Genomic DNA, 17,095 nt, shown 5'->3' with positions numbered 1-17,095 from the left:
TCTCTCCAGAGATGCTCAATTGGGTTTAAGTCAGGGCTCTGGCTGGGCCATTCAAGAACAGTCACGGAGTTGTTGTGAAGCCACTCCTTCGTTATTTTAGCTGTGTGGGTCATTGTCTTGTTGGAAGGTAAACTTTCGGCCCAGTCTGAGGTCCTGAGCACTCTGGAGAAGGTTTTCGTCCAGGATATCCCTGTACTTGGCCGCATTCATCTTTCCCTCGATTGCATCAGTCGTCCTGTCCCTGCAGCTGAAAAACACCCCCACAGCATGATGCTGCCACCACCATGCTTCACTGTTGGGACTGTATTGGACAGGTGATGAGCAGTGCCTGGTTTTCTCCACACATACCGCTTAGAATTAAGGCCAAAAAGTTCTATCTTGGTCTCATCAGACCAGAGAATCTTATTTCTCACCATCTTGGAGTCCTTCAGGTGTTTTTTAGCAAACTCCATGCAGGCTTTCATGTGTCTTGCACTGAGGAGAGGCTTCCGTCGGGCCACTCTGCCATAAAGCCCCGACTGGTGGAGGGCTGCAGTGATGGTTGAGTTTCTACAACTTTCTCCCATCTCCCGACTGCATCTCTGGAGCTCAGCCACAGTGATCTTTGGGTTCTTCTTTACCTCTCTCACCAAGGCTCTTCTCCCCCGATAGCTCAGTTTGGCTGGACAGCCAGCTCTAGGAAGGGTTCTGGTCATCCCAAACGTCTTCCATTTAAGGATTATGGAGGCCACTGTGCTCTTAGGAACCTTAAGTGCAGCAGAAATTTTTTTGTAACCTTGGCCAGATCTGTGCCTTGCCACAATTCTGTCTCTGAGCTCTTCAGGCAGTTCCTTTGACCTCATGATTCTCATTTGCTCTGACATGCACTGTGAGCTGTAAGGTCTTATATAGACAGGTGTGTGGCTTTCCTAATCAAGTCCAATCAGTATAATCAAACACAGCTGGACTCAAATGAAGGTGTAGAACCATCTCAAGGATGATCAGAAGAAATGGACAGCACCTGAGTTAAATATATGAGTGTCACAGCAAAGGGTCTGAATACTTAGGACCATGTGATATTTCAGTTTTTCTTTTTTAATAAATCTGCAAAAATTTCAACAATTCTGTGTTTTTCTGTCAATATGGGGTGCTGTGTGTACATTAATGAGGAAAAAAATTAACTTAAATGATTTTAGCAAAATGGCTGCAATATAACAATGAGTGAAAAATTTAAGGGGGTCTGAATACTTTCCGTACCCACTGTATAGTTTCAAAGCAGCTTTACAGAGAATGTCAACATTACAATTTAGAGAATGCATTTAGCTAATAATGTAATAATTTAGGCAATTAATTTACAATCATTGTTAGCAATTTAATTGAAGGTAGAAGCAATGAGCTCCTGGAAAATTGAATTTCATAATTAGGATATTATATATAACTCCATTTGTATTCATCTGAAAAAAAAGAAAGTCATATACACCAAGGATTGCTTGAGGGTGAGTAAATCATAGGATCATTTTCATTTCTGGGTGAACTAACCCTTTAATGTACTGTGATTAAAGTATGGTGCTAACTATTAGTTATAATTTTTTACCCTATTGGCATGCAGTGTCTTGCCTTATGTAGCAATACAGTCAGAAGAGACAGTCATGATGATGGTGTGTTTTCTGACCCTGTCCTTCAGACGCAGCCGTGGGCTCATCCTGCCGGTGTCGGGGTTGATCATGCTGTAAGGTCGTGGTCTGAAGGTGCTGACACGCTGAGATATGATGCTCCTCTCGTCCTCTGAGTCAGGACTGACCTGCTGCGGCTGACCAGCGGGAGGAAGCCTGTCCAACTGCCCCATGCTTGTGCTGTTTACCTTAGACAGGGGCGGAGGACTGGATGATGAGAGACAAAGAGAAAAAGAGGGGAATTATGGGAGTGCATTATATGTCAATAGGCTTAATTATATGTCAATAAATTATATTTCAATAGGCTACCAAATTATATGTCAATAGGCTGATTATTTGAATATGTATGGGGATTTGTTTTCCCTACAGACCTGACATCTTGTCCGGGAGTGTTTGGATACGGCTGTGTGTAGGAGAAGGGAAACCAGCCTTTTCTGTGAAGGAGAGTTTAGATCATCAGTATACAGTACATGAGCATCTGAATATCTTGAGATTTCTGAGCTGGATACGTTTAGGCATAAACGTGTACAGTAGCTCTCATAAGCTTGATTTTAAAGGCCTGTTAGTACTAAATGAAATGGAAAGACTGAACATTATTGCTGATTAAGGAAAACTATGTTCACACCAATTGAAATGAAATGCACTCGGTTTATGCCAAGTCATTACAAAGCAATAACAGGCTATATTGCTGATAGAATGACACACATAAATAATGATTTAGTCCTGCACCATAAATAAGCACACATATGAAGCATAGCTAATGTTTTATTGCCCTATTAACTGATGACTGATGATCAGATACCGTCCAGTTCTCTCGTTCTGGCCGTAGTGCCAGCCGTCTCTGGGTTCGCTGATCAGCAGGGAAAGAGTGTCTCCAGGCAGGAAGGACAGCAGACATGAAGCTCCTCCTCTGTCTCCTCCCTTCTCTCCCTCTGAGGAGTCTGTGGAGTGAGGGAACAGAGCCTCCACACGGGACGGGGCACAGAGAGGCAGCACACGGGGAAGTGTGGAGCCTGAAGAATCACAACCATAGGATGTGAGCATTTAATACAATTAATGGATAAAAAGAAAGAAGAAGCACACAAACCCCTAAACAGGACTGTAAGGGGTTTGTGAGATTGTGATGATAGAAATTATTGTTCTAAATTAAACTAGATTAAAAGGTTCGTCAAGACAAATTTTATGTTGGCTCTCAGATAGTCTCTCAGATAGATCAATTGCTATGTGGATGTTAGGGTTTGGCTATGCAGTTGCTAGGGAATTCTGGGTGGTAGCCAGGGTGTTTCTATGCAGTTATGAGGGTGTTCTGTCTGGTTGCTAAGGTGTTGCTATGTGGTTGCTAGTGAATTCTGGATAGTTTGTTATTGCATTGCTATGCACTTAGTAGGGTGTTCTGGGTGGTTACTAGGATGCTCTGGGTGGTTGCAAAGTGGTTGCTATGGTGTTGCTAGGGTGTTCTGAATGGTTGCTAGGTGGCTGCTACAGTTTTACTGGGCAGCTGTTAGGATGTTCTGGATGGTTGCTAGGTGACTGCTGGACAGCTTCTAGGGTGTTCTGGATGGTTGTTAGGGTGTTGCTGGGCAGTTGCTAGGGTGTTCTGAATGGCTGTTAGGGTGCTTTTTAAAAATAAACTGCTTAAATGGAAAATCAAAGTTAAGAACAGTAAGTCTATTATGAACTAAATATTATGATGCTGTAAACAAAAGTGTTGACATTTTAAACATTTCTGACAATAAAAATATCAGGAAAACTGTTAAAAAAATTTCCATATTATTTTATCTAAATATATACAGTACTGTGCAAAAGTATTAGGCCACCATTAGATGTTGTTTTAGCAATATCATATAATGACCATATATAATTATTTCTCAGTCTTTATTAGAATATAATTAGAAAATACAGTAAATTTGTATGCAGCATTAAAAAACAGAAAAAAAATCTGAAAAAACAGCTTCTATAGGCTAAAGTGGCAACTATTTAGTATTTAGAACCTGGCTCTCTTGAACTTAAAGGTGCCCTCGAATGAAAAATTTAATTTATCTTGGCATTGTTAAATAACAAGAGTTCAGTACATGGAAATGACATACATTGAGTCTCAAACTCCATTGTTTCCTCCTTTTTATATAAATCTCATTTGTTTAAAAGACCTCCGAAGAACAGGCGAATCTCAACATAACACCGACTGTTACGTAACAGTCGGGGTGTACGCCCCCAATATTTGCATATGCCAGCCCACGTTTCCAACATTATAAAAGGCATTAGACAAGGGCAGCCAGTATTAACGTCTGGATGTGCACAACCAAATCATCAGACTAGGTAAGCAAGCAAGAACAATAGCGAAAAATGGCATATGGAGCAATAATAACTGACATGATCCATGATAACATGATATTTTTAGTGATATTTGTAAACTGTCTTTCTAAATGTTTCGTTAGCATGTTGCTAATGTACTGTTAAATGTGGTTAAAGTTACCATCGGTTATTACTGTATTCACGGAGACAAGAGAGCCGTCGCTATTTTCATTTTTAAACACTTGCAGTCTGTATAATGCATAAACACAACTTCATTCTTTATAAATGCCTCCAACAGAGTAGCATTAGCCGTTAGCCACGGAGCACTATCAAACTCATTCAAAATCAGAAGTAAACTATATAACAGTATACAATACTCACATAATCCGACGCATGCATGCCGCATGCATGACGAACACTTTGTAAAGATCCATTTTGAGGGTTATATTAGCTGTGTAAACTTAAGGCACTGTTCAAGGCAAGCGCAAGCTCTGTGGGCGTGGACCACGGGATTTAAAGGGGCCGCAGCATAAAATCGGCGCGTTTATAATGATGCCCCAAAATAGGCAGTTAAAAAAATTAATAAAAAAAAATATATGGGGTATTTTGATCTGAACCTTCACAGACACATTCAGGGGACACCTTAGACTTATATTACATCTTTTAAAAACATAATCTAGGGCACCTTTAAATGGAATGGAAAAGGACTGGAAGGCCAAAAAAATCTTTCAAAATCTGATGAGAAGTACATTGTGTGATATGGATGGTGATTAAAACATTGCCAAAAAAACAAAGCTAGTGGTGGCCTAAAACTTTTGCACAGTACTGTATATATATATATATATATATATATATATATATATATATAAAATAACAAATATCTTTATTATTTATATTACTATATATTACTGTATTACTGTATATTTACAGTACATAGAATTACATTTTCATGTTATAGTAATTGGGAGGGTTAGGTGCCAAGAAAATATTTTAATGCTCCTCAAACAGATTTCATTTCCTTAAGTAAAATATAATATCTTATTTTTATCTTTTGATTTTGGGCTGAAACATGACCCAGACATAAATGACTCAAAAATGGCAAAAACAAAATCAGACCCACCCAAGAATCCCATTCGAGCGTCGCTGGTCTGTCTCTTCGGCAATGGCAGTGTGGATGTGGAGTAGAGCTCTGGACCCTTCAGCACATTAAGAGCAGTGGGAGAGCTGGACACTGCGTGATGGGCTGTGGATAGGACAGGTGTGAGTGCACGGGACAGAGGGGCGCTGTGGGGGAGCGGAGGGCTGTGGGGGGCCGTAAGGGGTGGAGTCAGGCCCTGCAGAGAATTGTGGGAGGATGTACAGAGAGAAGACTGTAACCCGGCTATGCTCACTGCTGGCTGGGAGTGGGCGGTGCTAGCTGAAGAACTGGAGTGGGCGTTTCCATTCTGCTGAGCTGTGCTGCTGGATGAGAGGCCAATCAGAGACTGGGAGAGAATGTCAGACTGGGAAGACCGCTGCTGCTGCTGCTGCTGAGAACGGCTGCTGCTGTCACCGTTCAACAGAGGTGGGACTTCCTGTACAGACAGCCTCTGAGAGATGAGAGGGACATGAAGCATCATTAGTACTATATCTTGATTAATTACAGAGAAATTCAGTGGATTGATGATTTTTGTTGGAATATTTATATTGATAATGTTGTTGTTTTAAAACACAAATGTAGCAATAAGGTTATAAGAAATGCTCTTTGTTCTGTCTCTTTTCTTTCAAGATTTTGTATTTATTTTGGTTATCAATTGTGACAAAGCATGGAGAATGCTAATAAAATTTCATTTAAATAACAAAATTAAGAGGAGTGTCCTACAAAATACTACATAGGATTTTTCCAATTAAAGCATGTTTTGGGAAAATTTAAGCATGGACATTTCAATATACTGTAACGAACTGAGGAAATGATAGACTCACGGGTTAGACTTAAACAGGTTAGTCTTCTTTATTAAGGTGAGCACCTGTTTGGCCAATGCTCCTGCCTCACAGACAGCGAACAAACTTCTGGAACATTTTCCCCAGAACCCCGCCCACACACCCCACCCCTTAAAGCCCCACACAAGCCGAACACATAACACAGGAAAAGAACATACATGCACTTAGATTATATCTGAATAGAACCCTGTTGAAAAAAACAGCATATGCTGGTAAAGTAGGTTTTGAAGCTGGTATGCTGGTTTGAGCTGGTCAAGTGCTGGTCGTATGCTGGTCCTATGCTGGTCCATGCTGGTCCTGGTCCATCAAGTACTTGATTTGTGTAGTTCGTCAACCACTGCTGGCAGCCACATCAGGCCTCGTCACATCATGGCCACCACGCCAGAGCCTCGTCACATCCTGACCGCCATGCCAGAGCCTCGTCAAGTCCAGGCAACCACACAAGAGCCTCGTCAAGTCCAGGCTGCCACACCAGAGTCTCATCACATCCAGGCCGCCACACCAGAGACTTGTCACTTTCTGACAGCCACGCCAGAGCCTCGTCAAGTCCAGGCCACCACACTAGAGCCTCGTCAAGTCCAGGCCACCACACCAGAGACTCGTCAAGTCCAGGCCACCACACCAGAGCCTCGTCTAGTCCAGGCCGCCACACCAGAGCCTCGTCACGTCCAGGTCGCCACACCAGAGCCCCATCAAGTCCAGGCCGCCACACCAGAGCCCCATCAAGTCCAGACCGCCACACCAGAGCCTCGTCAAGTCCAGGCCGCCACACCAGAGCCTCGTCAAGTCCAGGCCACCACGGCAGAGCCTCATCACGTCCAGATCGCCACAACAGAGCCCTATCAAGTCCAGAGCCTCGTCAAGTCCAGGCTGCCACACCAGAGCCTCGTCAAGTCCAGACCGCCACACCAGAGCCTCGTCAAGTCCAGGCCACCACACCAGAGCCTCATCAAGTCCAGGCCGCCACGGCAGAGCCTCATCACGTCCAGGTCGCCACACCAGAGCCCCATCAAGTCCAGAGCCTCGTCAAGTCCAGGCCGCCACACCAGAGCCTCGTCAAGTCCAGGCCGCCACACCAGAGCTTCGTCACGTCCAGGTTGCCACACCAGAGCCTCGTCAAGTCCAGGCCGCCCCCGGCAGAGCCTCGTCACGTCCAGGCCACCCCGGCAGAGCCTCGTCAAGTCCAGGCCGCCACACCAGAGCCTCGTCACGTCCAGGCCACCCCGGCAGAGCCTCGTCAAGTCCAGGCCGCCACACCAGAGCCTCGTCACGTCCAGGCCACCACATCAGAGCCTCGTCAAGTCCAGGCCACCACACCAGAGCCTCATCAAGTCCAGGCCGCCACACCAGAGCATCTTCAAGTCCTGACCACCACACCAGAGCTTCGTCAAGTCCAGACCACTACACCAGAGCCTCATCACTTCCTGACCGCCACACCAGAGCCTCGTCAAGTCCAGGCCACCACACCAGAGCCTCGTCAAGTCCTGAGCGCCACACCAGAGCTTCTTCAAGTCCAGGCCACCACATCAGAGCCTCGTCAAGTCCAGGCCACCACACCAGAGCCTCATCAAGTCCAGGCCGCCACACCAGAGCATCTTCAAGTCCTGACCACCACACCAGAGCTTCGTCAAGTCCAGGCCACTACACCAGAGCCTCATCACTTCCTGACCGCCACACCAGAGCCTCGTCAAGTCCAGGCCACCACACCAGAGCCTCATCAAGTCCAGGCCGCCACACCAGAGCATCTTCAAGTCCTGACCACCACATCAGAGCTTCGTCAAGTCCAGGCCACTACACCAGAGCCTCATCACTTCCTGACCGCCACACCAGAGCCTCGTCAAGTCCAGGCCGCCACACCAGAGCTTCGCCAAGTCCTGACCACCACATCAGAGCTTCGTCAAGTCCAGGCCACTACACCAGAGCCTCATCACTTCCTGACCGCCACACCAGAGCCTCGTCAAGTCCAGGCCGCCACACCAGAGCTTCGCCAAGTCCAGGCCACCACACCAGAGCCTTGTCACTTCCTGGCCGTCACACCAGAGCCTTGTCCCATCCAGGCCGCCATGCCAGAGCCTCGTCAAATCCAGGCCACTCAAGATTGGGGGGCTATATGTCCCAAGTTCCCATGGATAAGGGCCAGCACTAAACTTACCAGCCATTGCTGTTGTGGTCTGTAGTCCGGTGGTCTCAAGTACAGTGGTCTCAGTGTTTCAAAGTCTGGTGGTCCCAGAGGTCATCCCACTCTTATTTTGTAATTTGTCATAGTCATGTTTCCTGTCATGTCATGTGATTCTCTTGCCCCTCATGTGATCTTGTCATGTGGTTTCTTTGTTTCATGTGTCAGATTTTGATTGGTTCATTGTGTTCATTGCATTCAGGTTTTTGTTATTCTTGTCATTAGTGCATATATAGCCCTTATGTTCCCATTGTCTCTTGTCTAGCTTTGTTTGTGTAACACACTGTTGGTGAGTGTTGTCAGGTCTATGTCAACTCTGCTCAAGTCAAGTTTAAGTCAAGTCTTTGTTTGGTTTTGTTAATTTGCCTAATCTCAGCTTGAAAAACTAGCCCTTAAAATACAAGGATAAATCATCAAAATATGACATTATGATACTAAATACAAAAATGTACACATTTTAGATTTCAGTTTTTGTTTATATAATAATAGGGAGAATATCAGGAAAATTGTACATATTATTTCACCTAAAAATCAAAAAGTAGAAAATTATATTTCACATAAAGAAAATTAATCCTGTTTTTAAGACCATTATGTTTACATTTATGCATTGTGACATTTTCATGACAATTAAGCCCCTGTAATGTGAAAATGTGAGTATTTGTCCCTCACTTGTTCTCCAGGTTGCGAGATTCCCAGTTTGGCATTCCGCAGGACCTCAGCTAGTCCAGCTCCTCCAGAGCTCTGGGGGGCAGTATGACGCAACAGGTTCAGGGCTCGTTCTGGTAGTTTGGTTGGCTGGGAACATGACTGTTGCCATGATGACAGCTTCTGAGACAACAGCTCTCTCACCTACCAAACAAAATTATTTTTTTTTATACTGTCAAATGCCATATACACAGAATTTTCATAACTTTAGAGGTCCTCTTGTTTTAAAGTTAAGATAAAAGTGAGATGAAAAAAACATTTGCTGAAGCAATTATGACATTTTAGACATTGAGCTCTTTTATCACGATTCATGTTTCATGGGACTTGGGAGAGTTTCATGGGAGAGCTCTGCATCACAAGTGCAGTGCTGTATCAGGTGGGCTACCAAGCTAGTTTACTATAGGGCCCTATTTTAACAATCTAAGTGCATGGTCTGAAGCGCATGGTGGAGGTGCACTTAGGGCGTGTCCGAATCTACTTTTGCTAGTTTAACTATGGAAAAAATGGTTGGAGTGCCAGACGTATGGTCCAAAAGGGTTGTACCTAGTCTCTTAATGAGTCATGGGTGTGTGTTGGGCGTAACATGCAATAAACCAATCAGAGTGTCATATCCCATTCCCTTTAAAAGCCAGGTACGCTTGCACCATGGCAGATTGCTATTTACATGGCGGAATATAGACAACCTCAACCTGATGAGTCAGTTTAAATATGTGTGTATTGCCATGATTTGTCAAATAAATAGTGAATTTCATTCATTACTGCAAATAGGTAATTCTGATACATGCAATGACTCTCAGTCCCTGTGTGTGTAACAAGCAGAGTGTACGCGCATTGTGCACCCGCCTATAGGTGAATATTATTAACGTGCCCTTTAAAAAAAATAAAAAACACTGCACCATAGACTTTATCCCAGGTTTTTGTTGGTCAATGGCGCAGTCGTTTTCACTTGCCTCAAAATAGCAACACGGCAGCAATGCGCCTGAACCAAGCGGCAACCTCCCCCTTTCTCTCGTGAAGCCAATACGGAAGTAACTTAAACTGTGATTCATCGACTGGCCGCTAGGGACAGGCTCCAAAAGAGAGCAGAATCTCATAGAGTCCCATGTTAAATTGGCCAAGTTTATAGCAGAAAAAAACATGTTTACAAGTTGGTTCAAATTGTGGTTTTGGTCTATACTGCTATTTTTGCCCTTCATGACAACTCTGAGGGGGGTGAATTTTTTTATAACTTATCCGTTTAAATTATATTAAGCCTTAAAGTTCTGCATAATTAAGGGCGTGGTCACTTGAGTGACAGGTAGATTGCGCTGCTGTCTGTGAGCCGTCATGTTACCTCAGCTGCTGCTGAATTTGGCATCTCAGCCGTTTTTGTGCTTTTTTTCTCGATTATTTTATACAATTATAAAATATGGCTTGCTGCATAATATTCGAGACTGATGTATGTCTGTGTAGATGTGCATGCATGGGGAAGAGACACAGAACACACGTTGTTGGATCGTGGCATTGGCTGAAAGTTTTGATTGTGAGATTTATTACAATGACAATGGCGGGAGGATATCAAAATCCGACAGCACTGCTTGGATATTATAACTAAAACTGCTGCACTATTTTGAAAAAAATATACTTTGGACACAGGCTCATTTGTTTGTTAGATACGATCGTATACAGTTTTACAACATAAAGGCTGCTCAGATTGCATCCTTTCTTGAAGAACGATGACAAAGAGCAGATCATTCAGAAGAAATGTGAAATGTTTTTTTGTTTTGCAATGGACAATCATATTTTACCCAAGTGCCACAGATTGGATTCATCTCGCGATCTCTATTTCATTATAAAGGTATGAAGTCCCATTTGATTTTCCATGTTGTTATTTGCACATCCAACACTGGTGTTGGAGCATCTATATCTTTAAAAAAAAAAACACTGTAGATTGACAGTAAACCTTTAGAACGTTCTGATGATAAAACTTATCTTCATTAATATTTTAGATCGTATCTAAGATAGATAGATAGCTCCTTTGCTGCTAACATGGTCACGTCGAGCTAGGCGGGCGTGGTTTCAGCAACCAGTCATATCAGCTCAAACCACCTCCCCGCCTCTTTGCCCATTTTCAGTTATCCGGGAGTGACGTGCGGTGACGCGCAGCTAAGATGGCCGCGGCCTCATTTACGCATCAAAACTGCTGTTCAGAACTCTATGGGTGACGTCACGGACGCTACGCCCATATTTTTTTACAGTCTATGGCCTGAACACACCACGTTTTCAGACCAGCGCGCCCATGGGCGAACAGATAGGCGCAAGTGCATTTGCTATTTAAACAATGTGGGCACTGAATGTGAAAATGATAACAGGCTGAAACTAGAAAAAAACACATGCATCATGCCTGACCAAACATAGCCAAACATATTGAGCTGGTTGTGATGCAAACATCAAACTGCATTAATTTACAAATGCACTATAGTAAAAGTGTTTTGGTCATAACATCAGGTCATAACATAGTATTGTGCAAGGAACTGCACAAAAAAAAGATAATCTGCATCATAATCATTATTTGTGTGAAAAGACATAAAAGTTGTTGGTGTTTTACTGACTCTAGTGTTCATTTTAGCTGGAAACTGCAGTGAATTGTATAAATAAATATGTATAGATTTTTTGCATAGTTTATTTTTGTTTTTGGAGTTGGTAGAAAAATAGGTAGAGGCACGTTTTTCCTGTGAGCCTGTTATGTTTGTACAGCATGAGTTAGTTGGTTAAAGCTTCATTGTTAGCTCATATCTGTAGTGTTACCTTGCAGTGGTAGTTGATGAGGATCTTGGTGACTGAACATTGACGGTCCACCAGAAAACAATAGCGTCGCCTTTCTTCTGTGAGAGCAGAGCGGTAACCAACAGCAACTAAAGAGTCCAACTCTCCCTGCCGGCGACTCATCAGCTCCACGTACTGTTACAGAGAGAGACTTTACATTAAAACCTTTACATTTCACCTTAAAGCAATATTTTACAAACTTTTGTGTCAGCTGAACCCTTTTAGACATATAATATGTACTTAAAGTCTTCCTGAGATTTTAAGTTAATATTTCAATAATTTAACAACACATTTGCATGCTCATGACTCTCTAATGTCGTTAATGGTCACATGCAAGTAAATAGAAAAAATATTTATCTTTTTAGTAAGTGTTTTATTTTGACTTTGTAGCATGAAGTAGATTCAAATCTCAGTTCAGAGTGTTCTATGTGTTTCAGTGGATTTTGATAAATAGATCTAACGGTTGGGTTTTTCCATATTTTACCCAAACATGGATTGAAACAACCATAGCATTTCATTAATTAATTCATTCATTCATTCACCGACGCTGAAAACAAAACACTAGATCACGAGCTGCTCACATGAACACAGAGCTGCGCTTTTTTGCTTTTAAACATACAGTACAGATCCGGCTAAACAGTTATTACTTAAACCACAACCTTTGATTTGATAATTGCACAGCCCCATTTATTTATTTTAATGTTAAATTAAACATGATTAAGTTTCACCCAGTTTGGGAAACCCTGTCTTATAGGACAGTTCACCCAAAAATGAAAATTCTGTCACTATCATGTTGTTCCAAACGTGACAAAATGAAGACACGTGACAAAAACACTGCAGAGTCGCTTTTCAATGTAAACAAACCAAAACGCAGACTTTTGAAAATGATAGCATGGCAGCCCACGTTCGCTCTGTGTATCCTCGACAACCATTTAAACAATAACATGGAGAATGAACCGCAATCTTTGCTGGCTTTTGCAGCCATTGTGCAGTTAAACTCTGCATTTTTTTTAAATACTGCAGCTACCTACATGCGCAAGAGGCAACTGTTTACACTTGTACGCGCATACCCAGTGTGCACGAACAGTCATGTGACATGCGTTTTCGGCCGTGTAGTGTAGACGGAGATCGTTTCTGAAACGCTGTGGAAACGCCAGTGTAGACGAGGATCGTTTTCATTTTAAAACACCGTTTTAAAACAAAAAACCTAGTGTAAATGGGGCCTTCATCTTTACAATATCTCTGTCATTCTATTTTCCTTTCCTTTCTTCATCTTTCAAACTGTGGTCCTGTTTTACTTCATCATTTCCCCTCTCTCATTCCGTTGTTTTTTTCTCTGTCCCAGTGTTCCTTTTGTCTGGCCCCAAATCAGCTGTTCCGGATATCTGCTTAATCTTAAACTAAATGACTTGTTCTTCTTTCTGACCCAAAAACATGTTTAAAGTAATGCTCGTGATAGCATAGCTTAGGCCTACACAAACAAAGATAGACTCACTCCTGAAAAAACACGTGCTGGAGGATACACATTCTCAAATAAACAAACACTTGTTCAAACACGGATAAAAAGTCTTCACAAATCAGCTTTAATATGTAGGACACTGGCTCACACAAATGGCCCTCACTGAGCTCAATTGGTCATTATGAGTCATACAAACTACAAATGACTGGCAGTACATGACATTCTACACTAAGCCTTCAGTAATGAACACAGCAAGTCAAAGAACTGGCAAGCAACACAATTACTCAGTTCTTTAGCAGACGCTTTAATCCAAAGTGACTTACTGTTCATTTATTGCAGTGCCAATCACACAGAAGTGAATGTGTCTTAAGAGCTTCGCTTGAAGGTGATTTTGACCAAGTGGGATCAAATTAACTGCTTTAAAGTTATTGAGTCACATTACAAAATATTATTACTCTTTAAAAAACCTTTCACATGCCAAATCAAATGTCAGAGTGGTACAACCAACATGCAGGAAGCCAATTTGCTGTCATGAGAGAAGAAATCCATAAAACGGGAACTTACTTATACTACAACCTAAAAGTATACTCTTTTTGTGAAGACAAAGTAGATACTTTTGGGTGTATAGCACAAGAGGCAAACTTCAGGACAACCTACCACGTCATAATTACGCTCTGTTGCATAATTATGTCCATAAAAACGGCCTGTCAATCATCCTGTCAGAGTTAGCATCCTCACATACTTTATCATTGGTCACGTCTGCCATGTTTGTAGTTCTTTTTATTTGTGTTTGTAGTCCTTTTTTCCAAAGATTGTGGGCAATATAAGCCATTGCACAGATGCACACTTCTACCAGAATAGGACCAATAGTAGACCATCTAGGGACTTTTAGCATATTCTTTACAACATACTATGATTTTATATCATATTTAATACACCAGGCTTTTATGTTATATTATATGATATAATGAGAATATTGAACTCATACTTTTTTCATTTTTTTCAGGCCCAAACTGAGCAAAAATATGTGGTGCAGTTTGTGATATTTATATGGCCAAAAGTAAAATGAATTTCTGATGGCTTATAATGTAAATCAATCTATCTTTATAGCAGATACGTACATACAGTAAAATGCAAAAAAAGTATAATTTTTCACTCTGTAACTCACAATAATATGTCTTAGTATGATGATATTGTAATGCTCAGATTTATAATCAAAGCTCTGTAGTTTCAAACATATAATGCAATACAATACAATGATGATTGAGAGATGAACAAATAAGCGTTACTCAAAACAAGCCTGATGATCATATTTTGATTTTCACATTTTATGATTTTACTAAAAAATGATGTATGGATACTCAAGTAAACCTAAGTTGCTTCAGTTCATATGAGTGTATTAGCTGGAGTTTCAATTAAATTATTTTTAGCTTGCACACTGATCAAAGTCTCAAGATTTTCATATGTCGTGTCAGACATGTGAAAGCAGAGATTATAAGAAAGGTACCTGCATCTCTCTGTCTCCATACTTGTTGGGATGGCGACTAGCCTGACTCTTCCTGCGCAGCTTCTTGAGCTGTGATTGGCAGCGCTCAATAGACTCCACCTTTGACTTCCTCTCACTCTGGTACTTCTTCAGTGTTGCCTGGAAAAAGTTTCCATAGAGTATATCATGTTTCTGGTTTCAGAGAGTGCACATTAGTGACAGTTCAGGACAGAATTTCCATATAAATATTTTATGTTACTGAATCTTTAGGGTTTACAAGACAAACTGGTCCCACTTTATATTAAGTGTCTTTAAATACTATGTACTAACATTTAAATGAATCATTTGATACAATGCACGTATTGTGTGCATTCATGTTCTAACATTGTACTTATATTTAAAAAAAAAAAAATAACTGCATGTAATTACATCTGTAATTGCATCTATAATTACACTGCTGAGCCTTCCCTTACACCCTTAACTCACCCTAAAACCTACCCATACCACCACACCTGTCCCTAACCTTACCCGTATCCCACCTCAATAGCAGCACAAGTGTTTGCAATACAACACGAACACAGTATATTGTACCTAACTTTTTTTTTTTTTTTGATGCAATTACATACAGTACTGTTGATTTGTTTGAGCTCCCCAATTTAGTAATTCTAGTATGTTGTTTAGTTAAACGGTAATTTACACTCACGGTGAGATATTTGATGTCTAACTCCAGTTTCTGCTCCAGTTGAGACAGCAGCTCTGAATGAAACAGCTTCAGCTGCAGACAGACAGAAAATGCAGCATTCAGTCAAATAGGTCTTGAGGGAGATTAATCACGCCAGCCTCTAAACATTGCACTAAAATAAAATGGAGACATCTACAGCAGCTTTTAGCACTGTGTTCATATTGGCACTCTAAAATTTCCTCTTATTTCTCAAATTTGTTTTGTATGACTATCATTATTACCTTTTCGCACTCTGATGTTTTGTCTCATGCTCTTAAAACTAAAGGTTCTTTATTGGCACAATGGAATCTTTCCATTGCACAAAAAGGTGCTTCAGATTATTAAAATGTCCTTCACACAAAGAAAAACATGGTTATTTTAAGAACTGTTCACTGAAAGTTTCTTTAGGGCATTGTTTCTCAAATGGTGGGTCACGGAGACCGTTTTAAGTAGGTTGTGGAGTGTGTAGTTAGAGAATCAACACAACAAAAAACTTAATTAAAAATGATTTTCTGATGTGCAAGTCTTTTATTTTGACGTGCATGAAAGCTGTTGACCCTTCTGCAAAGACAGAACGCGCTTTTCCATTCCACTGCTCTACTTTTCCATTGTTTCCATTGTACTTTGTACTTTTTTTTTGACCGTTGCGCTCTCGTCTTTTATGTGTCTTGCACGACACAGCGTTCTAAAACTCTGTGTCAATATTCTAACGTTATTTGCAGTTAAAACTATGAGCATGCAACGTCATAGTTACGTGGTCAGTTAATAAGGGTATGTTTACACAACAACGATGTACTAAAAACGGAAAAGTTTTTCCTTTGCGTTTTTCACGTATAGACAACAACATTGTCAAAACAATCCCCGTTCACATGGATCTGCGAAAACAATTTTAAACGCTGTATTCTGCTGCCAGGCCAGTAGTTGACAATGTCACTTTGTAAAGAATACGCATGTATGCATCACTGTTTTCACAAATTCACATTTTTGTAGTTTACACAGAGAAGATAAGAAGTTTTTGTATTAAAAACTTGCACTTTGAAACCCGTTTTCAAAAGTTTGCATTTTTAGACCCCCAAAACGCTGTTGTCATGTAAATGAACTGCCAAAACGTGTCAAAAGTTTTATGATTTTTGTTGAAAACGGTACCAATAAATAAAGTACCAATAAATAAAGTACCAATAAATTACATAACTAGTATGTTATGAGTTAGCTGGGAGGGATTTGCATGCAGATGTTCATTCTGTTCACCAGGATCAGTGTCCAAATTGACAGTTCATGTTAGAATTGTGTATTTACCATGGTAACTGTAGTTTCCGTAACTTTTAGCACTACCTGCTAAAGGAATTATTACTCGTCAGTGTCATACTACATATTAAATGACATGTTACTTTGGTAAGAAACAAGGTGCAAGCAAAACTGAATTTTTTTTGCAGCAGACCACCAAGATTTTCTTCTACTTACCACATCCTCTAGTTGGACTTGGATCTGCCGATGAACCTCTGCCATCTGGAATAACGTGTCACCTGAATCGGTAAGGATTATGAGAAGACGTGTCAAAGACTTTGCGCACAACCAGAAAAACTTAAAGCATGAAATCTGTATCACATTAAGAAATGTATTATCAAACATATGATCATACACAACCTGATATTGACATCTAATACTATCTCATCTTACGGTCAAATTAACGTAATTTTAAGGCTAGATCCTTCATGTAACAACTTCATGCTATTGGATGAGAGCAAACCTTGAACTAAATTGCACTGAATGACAACACTATTGCTTTCTGTAGAGATGCTTATAGCTGAATTAAGCTTGT

The 17,095-nt window shown here is 41.1% G+C and overlaps 1 protein-coding gene across 3 annotated transcripts in view; it reads right to left on the bottom strand.

The window, feature by feature from the left end:
* zgc:158689 (uncharacterized protein LOC791177 homolog) overlaps window positions 1–17,095 on the bottom strand; it is a 37,854-nt gene that overhangs the window by 5,812 nt on the left and 14,947 nt on the right. Inside the window, exons 5-13 of one of the 3 annotated variants that reach the window (XR_007179174.1) lie at window positions 16,738–16,799; window positions 15,259–15,330; window positions 14,577–14,714; window positions 11,593–11,745; window positions 8,770–8,949; window positions 5,065–5,533; window positions 2,455–2,665; window positions 2,024–2,086; window positions 1,574–1,859 (exon numbers count right to left, since the gene is read on the bottom strand). Coding sequence is in view for 2 of the 3 variants with exons in the window: in XM_048153766.1 (XP_048009723.1) it covers window positions 1,598–1,859; window positions 2,024–2,086; window positions 2,455–2,665; window positions 5,065–5,533; window positions 8,770–8,949; window positions 11,593–11,745; window positions 14,577–14,714; window positions 15,259–15,330; window positions 16,738–16,799 (1,610 nt within the window). In the remaining variant the exon portion in view is untranslated. The remainder of the gene's footprint in view (window positions 1–1,573; window positions 1,860–2,023; window positions 2,087–2,454; window positions 2,666–5,064; window positions 5,534–8,769; window positions 8,950–11,592; window positions 11,746–14,576; window positions 14,715–15,258; window positions 15,331–16,737; window positions 16,800–17,095) is intronic. The other 2 variants (XM_048153766.1, XM_048153765.1) reach the window with 2 other exon arrangements.

The sequence above is a fragment of the Megalobrama amblycephala genome, linkage group LG13 (genome assembly GCF_018812025.1).
Source record: "Megalobrama amblycephala isolate DHTTF-2021 linkage group LG13, ASM1881202v1, whole genome shotgun sequence".
Classification (NCBI taxonomy): domain Eukaryota; kingdom Metazoa; phylum Chordata; class Actinopteri; order Cypriniformes; family Xenocyprididae; genus Megalobrama; species Megalobrama amblycephala.
Note: the sequence above shows the minus strand (reverse complement) of the source record. Positions and strands in the feature narration are given on the sequence as shown.